At 38.8% G+C, this 14,188-nt stretch overlaps 1 protein-coding gene and 1 pseudogene across 1 annotated transcript in view; one reads left to right on the top strand and one right to left on the bottom strand.

Moving 5' to 3' along the window:
* Positions 1 to 14,188, top strand: part of POLH (DNA polymerase eta) — a 30,951-nt gene that overhangs the window by 11,283 nt on the left and 5,480 nt on the right. The window contains exons 5-10 of the mRNA XM_016212806.2: positions 5,740 to 5,909; positions 7,270 to 7,373; positions 8,548 to 8,667; positions 9,267 to 9,390; positions 9,998 to 10,063; positions 13,835 to 14,004. Of these exons, the coding sequence (XP_016068292.2) occupies positions 5,740 to 5,909; positions 7,270 to 7,373; positions 8,548 to 8,667; positions 9,267 to 9,390; positions 9,998 to 10,063; positions 13,835 to 14,004 (754 nt within the window). The remainder of the gene's footprint in view (positions 1 to 5,739; positions 5,910 to 7,269; positions 7,374 to 8,547; positions 8,668 to 9,266; positions 9,391 to 9,997; positions 10,064 to 13,834; positions 14,005 to 14,188) is intronic.
* LOC148093053 (U11 spliceosomal RNA) lies at positions 9,408 to 9,498 on the bottom strand (annotated as a pseudogene).

Below are 14,188 nucleotides of genomic sequence, written 5' to 3' on the forward strand. Positions count from 1 at the left end.
ATTCTGGAACCAGAGTCAGAAATTTACTGATCATAATAAGGAAGGTTATCTTTGGTCTTAGCTTTGTGTATCGCATTTTATTGTGTAGCTTATTTTTTAAATAAACATTTGAAATTCTTTTATAATATTTAAGTCATTGGTTCTTTGTGTTTTGTTGTTGTTTTGAGGGCTGTGTAACCTTTTGAAAATCTGTGGAAAGCTATGCACCCTCGTTTATCTCAGAAAAAACACAAATTTACACATAAGACAATTTAGTGTACAGTTTTCAGGAGATTCACAGATCCTCTGAAACCCACATACCTCAGAATAAGAACTATTATTACAAATTACATTGGTTTTTGGCTGAAACTCATTGTTGAACAGCTCTCTGGCTGAAGTTGATGGAACATAACTTTGTTGGTGGTCAGATATTAACTCAAATGGACATACTCCCCTTTTTTCTACACCTATCTTATATGTACATTTTTATTTAAAATGCCAGTGTTTGTTTATTTATTTATTTAAAAATATATCTCTATTGATTTCAGAGAGAGGAGGGGAGAGGGAGAGAGAGAGGTAGAAACATCAATGATGAGAGATTCATTGATTGCCTGCCTCCTGCACGTCCCCTGCTGGGGATCAAGCCTGAACCCAGGCATGTGCCCTAACTGGGAATTGAACCGAGATCTCCCGGATCATAGGTTGAAGCTCAACCACTGAGCCATGCCAGCCGGGCTAAAATGCCAGTGTTCATAAAGAAGCCTTAGGTATCTGTTGCTTTAATGTGTCCAGTTTAAATATTAAGCTTCCAGATGCAGTGATATTATCTTATTATTTATAGTGTTCAGAATATTGCAATGTCTAGTAAGTGGTTCTTGAGTCTTCATCTGATTTGTGCAACAACAAAAAACTATAACAGAATTTAGCTGATCTAAGTGCAAGTAACCTTTACCATCCTAACACTTAATGGGTTGAAAACTAGCAGTCCTGCTTAGCATGCTGCATTTACAACTTTGTATTTTCTGTTTCCGAAATAGTTACATGTGTGTGGAAAGTTTAATAAGATTACTTAATAATAGTACTAAAAAATTGCCAGACGCCCTGGCCGGTATCTTAGTGGTTAGAATGTTGGCCTGCACACAGGAGGGTCTTGGGTTTGGTCCCTGGTCAAGGGTATATACCTGGACTGCAGGTTCGATTCTGGCCCCAGTTGGGGTGAGTGAGGGGCAAGCAATTGATGTGTCTCTCTCACATCAGTGTTTCCCTCCCCCCCCCTCCCTCCCTCCCTGCCTCTTTAAAAAATCATTAACAACAAAAAAATAAAAATAAAGTTGCCAGAGTAAAAAAGTTACCCTTCAGGGCCATTTTGTAACTAGTTTGTGTTAGCTAAGGAACTCATTTGTTCTTTCCTCCCTTTGCTTGCTCTGAATTCATTTCTTTCTAAGCACACACTGAATATCTTCTAAATGCATATGACATGAAACAGTGGTGTATTGGTATAAAATATTATAAATCAACTGTAAAGGTAAGAGTTTGGGGAGTTAAGAGTCCGTGCTCACTTTGAAGAAGCTGCCATGATGTGAGGGGGCCTTTGGAGAAGGCCCCATGGCTAGGCTCTGATTGCCGCCCTCTGCTGACAGCCAGCAAGAAAACAGGGACCTCAATCCTACAAGCTGCAAAATGATAAATCCTGCCAACAACGGGATGGAGCGTGGAAGGCACCAATCAGCTAGCAGCACAGAGGAGGGCACACCTGTTATCAGTACAGGGACTTGTCTTTTGTAATTATGGTCCCTGGAGTTGCGGAGTCTAGTTAGACGTTTATCAGTCTAACCCCGAATTTTTGGCACAAGTCATCAACGCTCACTCTTATGCCTGATCTGTTCAGCATTGTACTGGAAATACAAGATGGTCTAATCAGAACAGAAGAGGAAATAAAAGATATTCAGATGTGAAGGAAAAAGTGAACTTTCTTTGCAGGTGACATTACCATGTTTGTAGAAAATCCTAAAAACTCTACCCCACTCCCCCCCAAAACTAGAATAAGTGAGATTAGAAAGGTTACAGGGGACAAAATCAATGTAAAGTCAATTGCATTTCTATATACTAAAATTTTTAAATGGGAAATTGAAATTTAAAAGCAATATTATTTGCAATAGCATTAAAATCATGAAATTATCAGATAATTTTAACAATACATGTGAAAACCTAGTTCAGTGAAATCTGTAAAACATCACTGAGAGAAATTAAAGACAAATCAATGGAGAGACACTATGCTCATGGATCAGAGCTCTTCTCCCCAAATTGGCCTACAGATTTATTGCGTTCCCTTCCAAAATCCCTGTTGCAGTCTATAGAAATTGACAAATTGATTCTAAAATGTGTATGGAGATGCAAAGGATATGGAATAGGCAAACAACTTTCAAAAAGAACTAAATTGGAAGACGTAACTACCTGACTTTAACACTTAACTATAAGTTTACAGTAACTAGGACAATATAGTATTAGTATCAGGTGAGACATACAGATAAATGGTACAGAATAGAAAGTACACAAATAGATTCCCACATTTTTTGATCAATTGGTTTCCACAAAGATACCCAGATAATTCAGTAGGAAAAGGAAAGTCTTCTCACCTTAGTAAGCATTTTTCAGCACAAACTACCTGAACCTTCTTTCTCCCTCTACCTCAGTGTATTGAAGAAAAACCCCAAACTTTTTATAGACTTTTCTTATGACCTAGAGAAGAGAAGGAAACAAAGGAAGCTGCTTGTCTTCCGTGGTGCTGTTTAATTGACATGGATATAGAGTAACAGAGGATTGCAACATTGCCGAATCCAGAGAGCAGTAATGAAGAAATCTAAAGCAGAGAAGACTTAGCTCTACTGATTAAGAAAAAGCGTCCAGAAAACCCCACAATTTCAATAAATTATATTGTTTCCCAAACCCAATTCTAAATACTAACAAATGGTTTTCTTTTTCTTTGTTTTAAATATATTTTTATTGATTTCAGAGAGAGGAAGGGAAAGAGAGAGAGAGAGAGACATGAACGATGAGAGAGTCATTGACCAGCTGCCTCCTGTACACCCTGACGGGGGATCAAGCCCGAAACCCGGGCATGGGCCCTGACCAGGAATTGAACAGCGATCTCGTGGATCTTAGGTCAGTGCTCAACCACTGAGCCATGCCTGGCCGGGCTAACAAATGGTTTTAAATGAAGGATGTTGCCCGGCCAGGTGTGGCTCAGCGGTTGAGTGTCGACCTAGGATCCAGGTGATGGTGGTTCGATTCCCGGTCAGGGCACATGCCCGAGTCGTGGGCTCGATCCCCAGCAGGGGGCGTGCAGGAGGCAACCGATCAATGACTCTCATCACTGATGTTTCCATCTCTCTCTCTCTCTCCCCCTCTCCTCTCTGAAATCAATAAAGATATATTTTAAATAAATAAATAAATAAATAAATAAATGGTGTTACACTTACCCTCTCCTTCTCTCTGAAATCAATAAAGATATTTTAAAAAAAATAAAAAAATAAAATAAATGAAGGATGTTATACTTACTGTTCTATGAGGTACAGTATACAATCCTATGAGATACAGTACACTCATCTTTATTTTATAGACAACAAAACCAAAGCTTAGAGAATTATGTAACTTGCTCAAAGTCACATAGTAAGTTGTGAAGCCAATATTTGAATCTGTCCTATGGAATGTGCTTTTTTTTTTTTTTAAATACTTTCATTGATTTTTAGAGAGAGAGGGAAAAGGGGAGAGAAACACTGATGTGAGAGCAGAACATTGATCAGCTGCCTCCTGCACACCCCCTACTGAGGATCGAGCCCACAACCAGGGCACATGCGCTGACTGGGAATCGAACCCACAACCTTTCAGTGCACCAACTGAGCCATACTGGCCAGGGCCAAAATGTGTTCTTTTAACAATTATGCTATACTTGTTGCAGTCAAGAGCTAAAGGACTTTAGTGGGACATCCCAAAGTTAGCTAAAATAGTTGGAGAGGACCTCATGATAGATAAGACTTGAAATAAGCCCTGAAGTATAGATAAGATTTATTTAAGCAAAGGGGAGAACAGAGTTAAGGAGTTAGAGTAGAGAGAAAGAATAAGTGATGTCTTGAGGTAGAAACACGGTATGTTCAGGAAATTGTAATGATATAACTAACTTGGGATTAGTGGCAGATGGTCTTCAATGCCAATTTATTTTGTAGGTGTGAGAGAGCCAGTGACTCTTTTGAACAGACGGATAAGATTGATAACACCGGTATCTGAGGGTGTTTAATTTGTGGGCAGTGTAGAATGCATTTGGGTGGTCTAGGCAAGAATGAAGAAAACTTGAGTAAAATAGGGTGGGTTGAAATGGATATGTGAAATATTTTGAAGTGGGCTCTATTAACTAAAATAATGAGGAATAAAAGGAAAAAAAGAAGACAATATTATTTGGATTTTAAACTGTTAATAGAAATAGGGAGTTGTTTTGAGAAAGAACCTTTGAGGAGAAAGATATAATAAAGGTTGATTTTAGTTATGTTTAGTTTGAAACGATAATGAAAAATTCAAGAAGACTTTTTTTGCAGGGAGGTGGAGAAAGGAATTAGTGTTTAAGTCTGGGGATTGAGATTAAGACGTACTCAGTGTAAGTAAATTGAAATATAAGCCAGTACCGGTTCACCAAGAGAAAAAGCATGTATACCAAGGAGAGAATGTTCTCAGTGCCCACAATTAGGGTGTTAGAAACAGAAGACAAGCCAGCAAAGGAGAGAAGCAGCAGTCATCAATTGTTGGAAGAAATTTCCTTCTATGTGCTCATCTTTCTCTCCTCTGTCTATGAACCTTCAAAGCTCTCCCTTTCCGAGATACTTTGAGTATATATTTTTTGCCTTGTTCATACCTCATCACTGACTCTGTAGACAGCATGTCAATATTTCCTATGTACCTAGCTTCCTTGCTATATAATTATGTTTTATGCTTTTTCAAAATTGTGACTAGTTCTAAATTGAATAGTAAGCTATTTTCAAGGCCCTGAGTCCAAAGCTACATCTAATTTAAATAGCTTGTCGAGAGAATAAATCTTCTAGTGTCTATGATGGGATTTTAAGCTACTCAGTTAGAACCTGCCTCTAAAAATATATACAACATACTAACTTAAGTTTATATTAAAGTGTTAGTTAATTCTGAATATATTCTAATTAAGATAATAGAATTCTTTGGGATGTGCAAGGGGAGATTGGAGGAAGAAAGTTCAGGAGAACTGGAGAGAGAAAACAGATATGCTTTTAAATCATTGCTCATGAAAGATAATATTAATATAAAATATTTATGGTATATTAAAATTCAGCCTATGCTGAAGCCAAGGCTGTTGGAACCAGTATGAAGGGGAAATTGACCTCTCTTGTAAGTACCAAGCAGTCTTTCTGTGGAAGCCTACGTACCTAAAGTACCTGGAATCTAAGCATTTCTGCATTAGATAACACAAATAAAATTCCCATTTAAAAAAATGTATAGCCTGGCCGGGCGTGGCTCAGCGGTTGAGCATCAACCTAGGATCCAGGCGATCGGGGTTCGATTTCCGGTCAGGGCACATGCCCCGGTTGCGGGCTGCAGCCGATCAATGACTCTCTCATCATTGATGTTTCTCTCTCTCTCCCTCTCCTTTCCTCCCTCTGAAATCAATAAAGATATGTTTAAAAAAATAATAAGAAGAAATAAATAAGTAAATGTCTAAATGTGACCTCTCAACTTTTTCAGAGTTGAAGCGGAAACAAGGCTTACTGCAATGGCTAGATTCCCTTCCGATTGGTGACGCCACCTCTCCAGACGTGCAGCTCACCGTGGGAGCAGTGATTGTGGAGGAAATGAGAGCAGCCATCGAGAGGCAGACTGGCTTTCAGTGTTCAGCTGGAATTTCACACAATAAGGTGAAGGCTAATAGTAGATTTCCAGGAGAAACACAGACACCTGTAGTTAAATACTGCAGGGACAGACACAAGTGGGGCGCTAAATCATTACACACATACTTTGCAATGGGTTTCTATTTAAAATTCATGCTGAGGGCTAAGTAAAAGCCTCAGTAATTCTTCAGCATGGGACTCAACATTGAACATGTACTTTCCTAAGAAGCAGGCTGAAAAATTTGCAGAAAATGCTTATTTATATAGCTGCATCCAAAGTATTTCCTTAACGATTGAACTATCTAGAAAGGAGGAGTCTTTGAATTTTATGTACGAACCCGTTTATTTTCTTTTTACTTGCTGAATGTTCTAGTATTATCTCATTTCTTATGTGGAGTGGCCTAGATATTCTATGCTTTGCTTATTCCCCCTTTCCTAATAAGAGAATAGTAAAATTTTATTAATTTGAACAGTATTTTGATTTATGGGATTCTCAATCCAGGGGCAGAGTAACTGGTTTTCTAATTAAAGTGCAGTGAGGGCCTGGGATCTTCATGCCCTTCTGACTAGGCTCCGTCACTGGGCAGTGGCTGATTATTGGGTACTACCTTCTCCCCCTCCCTCCAATAAGAGGAAAGTTGCCGAACTACCCAGCAGAGTTTGGGTTTTTTGTTTTTGTTTTTCTGGTTGGGTGGAGGGAAGGAAAACAAAAGTCCCAATGTAGTAATTTAAACCAGACTAAGTATTGCCTAGTAGAAGTTCCAGAGAATCTCTCCAGTGACTTTAAATGATTTTATACTTTCCAATTTAAATTGTGAAATCATACCACTGAAGTATCTTATTCTTTGAAAGAGTTCTCAAGAATTTAAACTTTTTCTATTTTGAAGTCTTGTTTATAGTATAAGATGTCTGCTACTGGAGGATGACTCTGTGCCCAGTCTCTATCAGAGATACTAAATTGTGGCAATATGTATTAAATCCAGGACTCAAAATGGACTAACCATTCATCAAGAAATGTAAATAAATGGGTAAAAAAAGTTTGTTTCAGCATCATAAGTTTCCTCTGCAGCTTCTCTGCTTTGTACCCTCTTGAAGTGGGAGAGCCTTAGGAATATATGGGGGTGGAGAGACGACTAAAGGAAAACCCATAATGGAAGGTGTGGGAAGAACAACGCGGATCATGATGGTGGGTCATGTTTTCCACTGAGGGTGTTGTGCCCAACCAAGCTTTAGAGATGTTGAGTTTCTGGTTTTGTTTTTGTTTTTAATGTGGACACCATTAGTTACAGCCCTCCAGCTGTGCCTGCGTTTGTGCATATGGTAATAGTCACCAACTCTCTATGTGGGTGTTGGCAGCAATGAAGTTGTTACACTTTCCATGCTCCAGGTCCTGGCAAAACTGGCCTGTGGTTTGAACAAGCCCAACCGCCAGACCCTGGTCTCACATGGGGCAGTACCGCAACTCTTCAGCCACATGCCCATTAACAAAATGTAAGTATTTGGGGAGCACCTTAAATTTCACTCAGGGACGTGAGAAGGCACTCTCTGGCTGCAGTTTCTTCTGTTCCTTATGAAGGATGGAAGCCACGGAAAATAGGTAGCAGGAAGGTGGGAGGGAGATGACAAAAAAAGTTGAAAACACACAGACTTTTTTTGTTAATGAAACTTCAATTCTGGATTATCTGCAGAGGATACTTAGTACTGAATTTTAGAAAATGAACTGATTTTTAGATGTATGTTTAACTTCCCTCTCTGCTTTTTATTTGAATCTGTTACCAAATAAAGTAAATAGGAGTTTTACTTCTTCTAATATCATATCAAGGTGTTCAGGGCTACTGAATTGCTCCCCAAAAAGAAGCCAAATAAAATGAATAACTAGGTTGTGCCTGCCAATTGTGTATCTTTGGCAAGGGCTTATAATATTGTTGAAGGGCCGAGACAGAGTTGTTCAAAGCAATAGTGAACGTGTTGTCGCAAGACTGTATGTAATTGCTAAATGAATGGTAAGGTAGCTTCCGAAGTTCATAGAAGAAAAGAATAATCTGAAAAGGACTTATGAAAGCTGCATGGGATTTGTTTTGCAATTTGGGACAATTTGGAGAGTTAGATGAGAATGGAAGAGCAATAGCGATTTGGACAATGTTTTGAACACCAAGAGGGAAGAAGTATGAGGCATTTTCAGTGAACTGGGACATAAACTAGTTTAGCTGGACCATACTGAGGAAATGATGGAAACAGGAATGAAAAGATTGGTTGAAGACAGGTTATAGGAAGCCTCAAAGGCCAGGCTGAAGATTTTTTACTTTATTCTTAAATATAAAAGGTTTTAGGTATGGAAGGGATTTGTTTGGGGGTTGGAATTTTAATCCCTAAATAGGACAGTAGATTCTGTACAATTGAAAGTTTTATATACAGTTGGCTTGATGACAACTTTAACCTTTTGTTTTCACTATTGTTAATCTTCTTCCCAGGTCCTAACTCTCAGAATATCTAATTCCCAGAATCATCTAGTCTTACACTAGAATATTAATAGTCTACAGGACCAATATGTGCTCTCGTTTTTCCCTGAACCTTTTGGAGAGCTACTTACACAAGTGAAATGTCTTATATCTGCTAACTAGATATTTAGGATATGACCTGAAAATTCTTTTGTCTTTTTTGTTAGCCGTAGACTCGGAGGAAAGCTAGGGGCCTCTGTCATTGAAATCCTGGGGGTAGAATACATGGGTGAACTGACCCAGTTCACTGAATCTCAGCTCCAGAGTCATTTTGGGGAAAAGAATGGGTAAGTGATTCCTAATACTTTTTAATCATAACCTTTATGGAAATACCAAATTCAAATATAGACAAAAGCATTTAGTAAAATCTAGGCCTATTTTTAGGTTAGCATTTGTTTCTTGAGATAATTTTATTGGTCCTTTTGCTTTAAAATATTATATAACTATGGCCTGTCGGTCTAGAGTAGTTTCTTTATGTACCTCAATAGATTGATAGGAACTGTTACCTTGAAGCTTGGATATATACAACTATATCATCTATGTATGCTGAGATGCGGATAGTCCCTTAAAATCCGTGTATTTAGGCTTAGTAAGTACCAAAAACCTTGGGGACATAATTCAGTGGCTTGCTTGGCACTTTTCCAAAAACACAAAGGATGACTCCACTTTGGAAAGCGTAACCAGCAGTCCTCCTCTTGGCAGTATATTGCACTGGGGTTCATTGGGAAGGGCAGGGATTCTGTCAGATTGAGGTATACTTAATTTTGCACACACTTTTCCTTTTTCATGAATGGAATCAAAGGATAGTATAATGTAGATATTTTGTTTTGTCTTACTAAGAATAATCATTTGCTTTCACCTTAAACTTTTTTGCTGGTTTTATTAGATCTTGGCTATATGCCATGTGCCGTGGTATTGAACATGATCCAGTTAAACCCAGGCAGCTGCCCAAAACTATTGGCTGCAGCAAGAACTTCCCAGGAAAAACAGCTTTGGCTACTCGGGAACAGGTAGGCAGGCTTTTTTTTTTTAATGCTTCCAAGTTCTCTTGATGTTGATACCGCATGTAGAGCAATCAAGCTGCCCTAAGTGTGCCACTCATGACAGAAGCCCTTTTTAGGCTGGCATTCTTTACAGAACATTGCCTGTTTTAAGGGGGTTAGCGGGTAGGTTTTGGTAACTGCAGAAGCTTTAGTATGTTACATGGAACCTTTATGCTGTAAAGTATGAAGGAAATAGAGGGGTTTTTTTGTGTGTGTTGAAAATTGACTAGTTTTAATGTGATTTATTATTTTTTCCTTTTTTCCACCTAAAAAGAAATAAAAGAGTAGGCGAAAACTTGGAAGGCCTCGGATATTGTGCCTCAAGTTTGTGTCTTTTTTTTTCCTTCTCAGTGCCGGGACATGCCTGAAATTCACCTGATGGCATGCCAACAGAAAAAGAAAATGAAAATTTTGAGCTAGAGTACTGAAACTTTCTATGACCTGTTCATCCATTGGTTATAGGGAAAACTTTCTTGCACACGTCCATTTGGGGGAGAGCTTAACAAACCCACCATCAAGTTCTATAATAAACTAGTTTTTAAATGAAAGATTAAAGTCTCAATACTTTTTGTAGGTACAATGGTGGCTTTTGCAATTAGCCCAGGAACTAGAGGAGAGATTAATGAAGGACCGAAATGATGTAAGATTTTCTTTCTTTATTCCTGGGGTGAGCTTTGGGATTTAAATACCAGTTTAAATATCTTACTTTATGGAGTAGAAACAAAGATACAAAAATATTCCAGCTAAGAAATTTTAAGAAATATTTCACCTTCTTCCATAAAACTTAACATGATCTTCGAATCCCTCCTTCCCTCTCTCTGTCTCTGTTTCTCCCTTCCTCTCTAATGAATCTGTGAACATAAGACCTGATATTCCTGTCTCTCAGTACCATTTGCCTCTATTTTTTTGTGTATTTCTTTAACTACTCCTGCAGCCCTAAATATACTGTGGATCTTCATCAGAGTACAGAGCCATTAAGCAGGACATTTAAGGATTAGACTAAATTGTTGGACTTAAACATAGTCCATGTGACAAAGAAGTACTGACAGTTGCCCTGGCTGGATTAGTTGGAGCATCATTCTATACTCAAAAGGTTGGGGTTCAATTCCCAGTCAGGGCACATACCTAGGTTGCGGGTTCCATCCCTAGTCAGGGTGCATACAGGAGGCAACAGATTGATATTTCTCTCTCACATAGATGTTCCCTCCCTCCCTCCCTCCCTCCCTCCCTCCCTCCCTCCCTCCCTCCCTCCCTCCCTCCCTCCGTCTCCTTTCTTCTCTAAACATATGTTCGGGTATTAAAAAAAAAGAAAAAAAAAGAAGTACTGACAGTTTTAGAGACAGTGTAAAGTCAAAGACCTGACATCTGATGATTTGTTTATCCACTCTTCTAAAAAACAACCACCCAGCTTTATTGATGTGTATTTTACATACCATAAAATTCACTTGTTTTAAAAAAATTCATCCATTTACAGTATATAGTTCAGTAGTTTTAGTATTTTCTGTTTGTTTAACTATTCCACAATCAAGTCAAGAATATTTCCATCACCCAAAAAAGAAATCCTGTACCTATTAGCAGTTACTCCCCAGCCCTAGGAAATCAGTCTCCTTTCTGTCTCTATAGACTTATTATTCTGAACATTTCATATAAATGGAATAATACAGTATGTGGACTTTTGTGAGTGGTTTGAAATCTTTAATGTAATATTTTCAAGGTTCACCCACACTGTAGCATCTATCAGTACTTTATTCCCTTTTTTTTTTTTAAATATTTTTATTGATTTCAGAGAGAGGAAGGGAGAGGGAGAGATAGGAACATCAATGATGAGAGCCATTGATCGGCTGCCTCCTGCACACCCCCTGCTAGGGATTGAGCCCGAAACCCAGGCAAATGCAGTGACTGGAAATCAAACTTTGATCTCCTGGGTCATAGATCGATGCTCAGCCTCTGAGCCACACCAGCCAGGCATTTCATTCCTTTATATAACTGAATAGTATTCTATTGTATAGATAGTTCCACGTTTTGTTTACCTGTTTATCAGTGAATGGATATTTGAGTTGTTTCCACTTTCGGCTATTCTGAATAGTGTTACTAGGAACATACATTTATAGACTTTTATGTAGACATATGGTTTTCATTTCCCTTGCTCCTATATACCACCTGCGAGTGGAATTGCTGGGTCACCTGGTAACTCTGTTTAGCATTTTGAGGCTGTTGCTGCACTACTTTACATTCCCAGCAGTATAAGAGGGCTCCAATTTCTATCCTTGTTATTGTCTTTTTTAGTTTTAACCCTATTAGTGAGTGTGAAGTTTGTGGTTTTCACTTGAAAAACTTATTGTCCATTTTCTTATCCTTTGGGGAGAAATGTCTGTTGAGGTCTTTTACTCATTTTTGAAATGTGTTGTCTATTGAGTTTTAAGAGCTCTTTATATATTCTGGGTACAAATCACTTGTCAGATATATAATTTGCAATTTTTTTCTCCCATTCTGTGGGTATTCTTTTCATTTTCCTGATGGTATCATTTGATGGGTCCTTCCCTGTTGAAACATCTGGGAGTCCTACAAGTCAACTGTATATTGTCAGGAATCATCCAAAACTACCTGTATGCCCCTTTTCAGCTGAATGGGTGGTGAATATTTGTTCTTTGGTAGGTAACAAAGAGGGGTATGATCCCAGTTGTGTTGTGAGCCTATTTGACTTTGTCCACTAGGTGTCGCCACGTTCTCATCTCTATAAGACTGGGGACTTTTCTTCCCAACTTGTATCCAGTGCAAAGCAGTAGGGATCCCTGAAAATTAGTATCTTTAAGCTTGAAAGGACTTCATGCCAAAAACAATTCTGGACATAGAAGATCCTATCACCTTACTTTAAAATATTCTAGTGCCTTCACACTTGAGTAACGTGTGGATTTCTTTTATTCTGTAATGACCAATAGGATTTGGTCTCTGGCTACTTCTCTGACCTCATCTCCTATCCTCTCCCCCACACTCACTCAGCTCTCGCTGCCACTCTGCTGGCCTCCTTCCCTTTTATTTAACACACCAAGCAAACTCTTACCTTGGCACTTCTGTACTTGCTGTTCCTTTAGCTTGGAGAATCTCTGAACTTATTTTCTACAAATTTGCTCTGCTTAAATTCCACCTTCTTAGAGGGGCCTTCCCTGACTACCCTCGTACATTAGCAGTCCCCAGCACTCTCTGCCTTACTCGGCGTTTTTCGGTAGCACTTTGCAGTCATGTCTATTACATGTCTACTTGTTCATTATTTGTAGTTCCTACTACAAGATAAGATCCATGAGGGCCTGGGCTTTATTGTGTTCTGTCCTGTATCTCTGGACAGTGCCTGATATATAGTAGGCATTCAGTTATATTTGAATGGTTTTAGTCAACAAAGATGCCTTTGTAATTGCCAATTTTTACAAATCTGTAGGAATTGTACTTCAAAATGTAAAAAATACAAATTATATTTTTACCACCCAAAATAGTTGCTGCTCTTGGCTTGTTTGCCTTAGGGGTATGCCTTGTCACTAACATCTTTTTTTTTAATTTTTGAAGGAATCCCAATAATAGACTTTTTACCTTCATATATAAATATATTTTTTAATCCTCACCCGAGGAATTTTTTTCCATTGCTTTTCAGAGAGAGTGGGGGGGGGGAGGGGAGAAACATGGATGTGAGAGAGATACAACAGTTGGTTGCTTCCAATACCCAACCAAGGTATGTGCCCTTAGGCTGATGCTCTAACCAGAGAGCCAAACCAGCTAGGGCACCTTCTTATATTTCTGCCTCTTGACCTTTGTTTATTAGTTTGCTTTGCATCAGGAGTATTCAGGTGCTTAGACTTCACTGAAAAGTGAGTCGGTGATCTTGCTCTCTAGAGGCAGGCTCACTACACTGTATCTTCTAGTGATGGGCTGTGAGGAGGTGCTAGTGAAACTTCTGCTCTTACTAAACATAAGAGCATCAGGGCAGATTAAAGAATAAGTCCACTACTCAATCTTAACATCCTAGCTTGGATCTTCCTTTCAGACAGTTACTTACATGAGCTCTTCCTTCAGTCACAAAATAGGATATAGTACTATAGCTATTTGTTATAATCTTCCCTCATAGTCACCATAGAAAAAGTGTTCAGGAGAGTCCATTTTCATTTATTCTATACTCTTCCCATTACCTGTAAAAGTTTCCTATATAGTCAAATAATCCATCAGTCACATTGTATCTTCTTTGATTTCTTCTTATACCCCCCAAAATAGCACAATTTAAAAAAAAAATTTTAAATTAAACTTGACTATTTCTAAACCATTCCCTCACCCTGTTTCTTTTAATGTCCTTTCACGCAGTTGAGCATACAGAAGCCAGATGCACACGGTAACTTTAGTTCTGGTCTCAATCCTTGTATACCCACAGAATGACAGGGTGGCCACCCAGTTGACCGTGAGCATTCGTGTACAAGGAGACAAACGTCTCAGCAGTCTGCGCCGCTGCTGTGCCCTTACCCACTATGATGCTCACAAGATGAGCCATGACGCATTTGCTGTCATCAGGAACTGCAATACTTCAGGAATCCAAACCGAATGGTGAGTTTCTTTCTAGCTCATCTTCTCAGAAGAGACTTATACCCTGTCTTGCTCTAAAATTAGTGGGAATATAAGCTTTCCAGCTGGGGTAGTTGTGACTCTGGCTAGCAGGACCTCTCACAGAGGGGAATGGTCATGCACAAAGGAGAGAACACAGTAAAAACACCAGACAAAAGGCAGCTCT

This window comes from Miniopterus natalensis, chromosome 5 (assembly GCF_054644295.1).
Source record: "Miniopterus natalensis isolate mMinNat1 chromosome 5, mMinNat1.hap1, whole genome shotgun sequence".
Lineage (NCBI taxonomy): Eukaryota > Metazoa > Chordata > Mammalia > Chiroptera > Miniopteridae > Miniopterus > Miniopterus natalensis.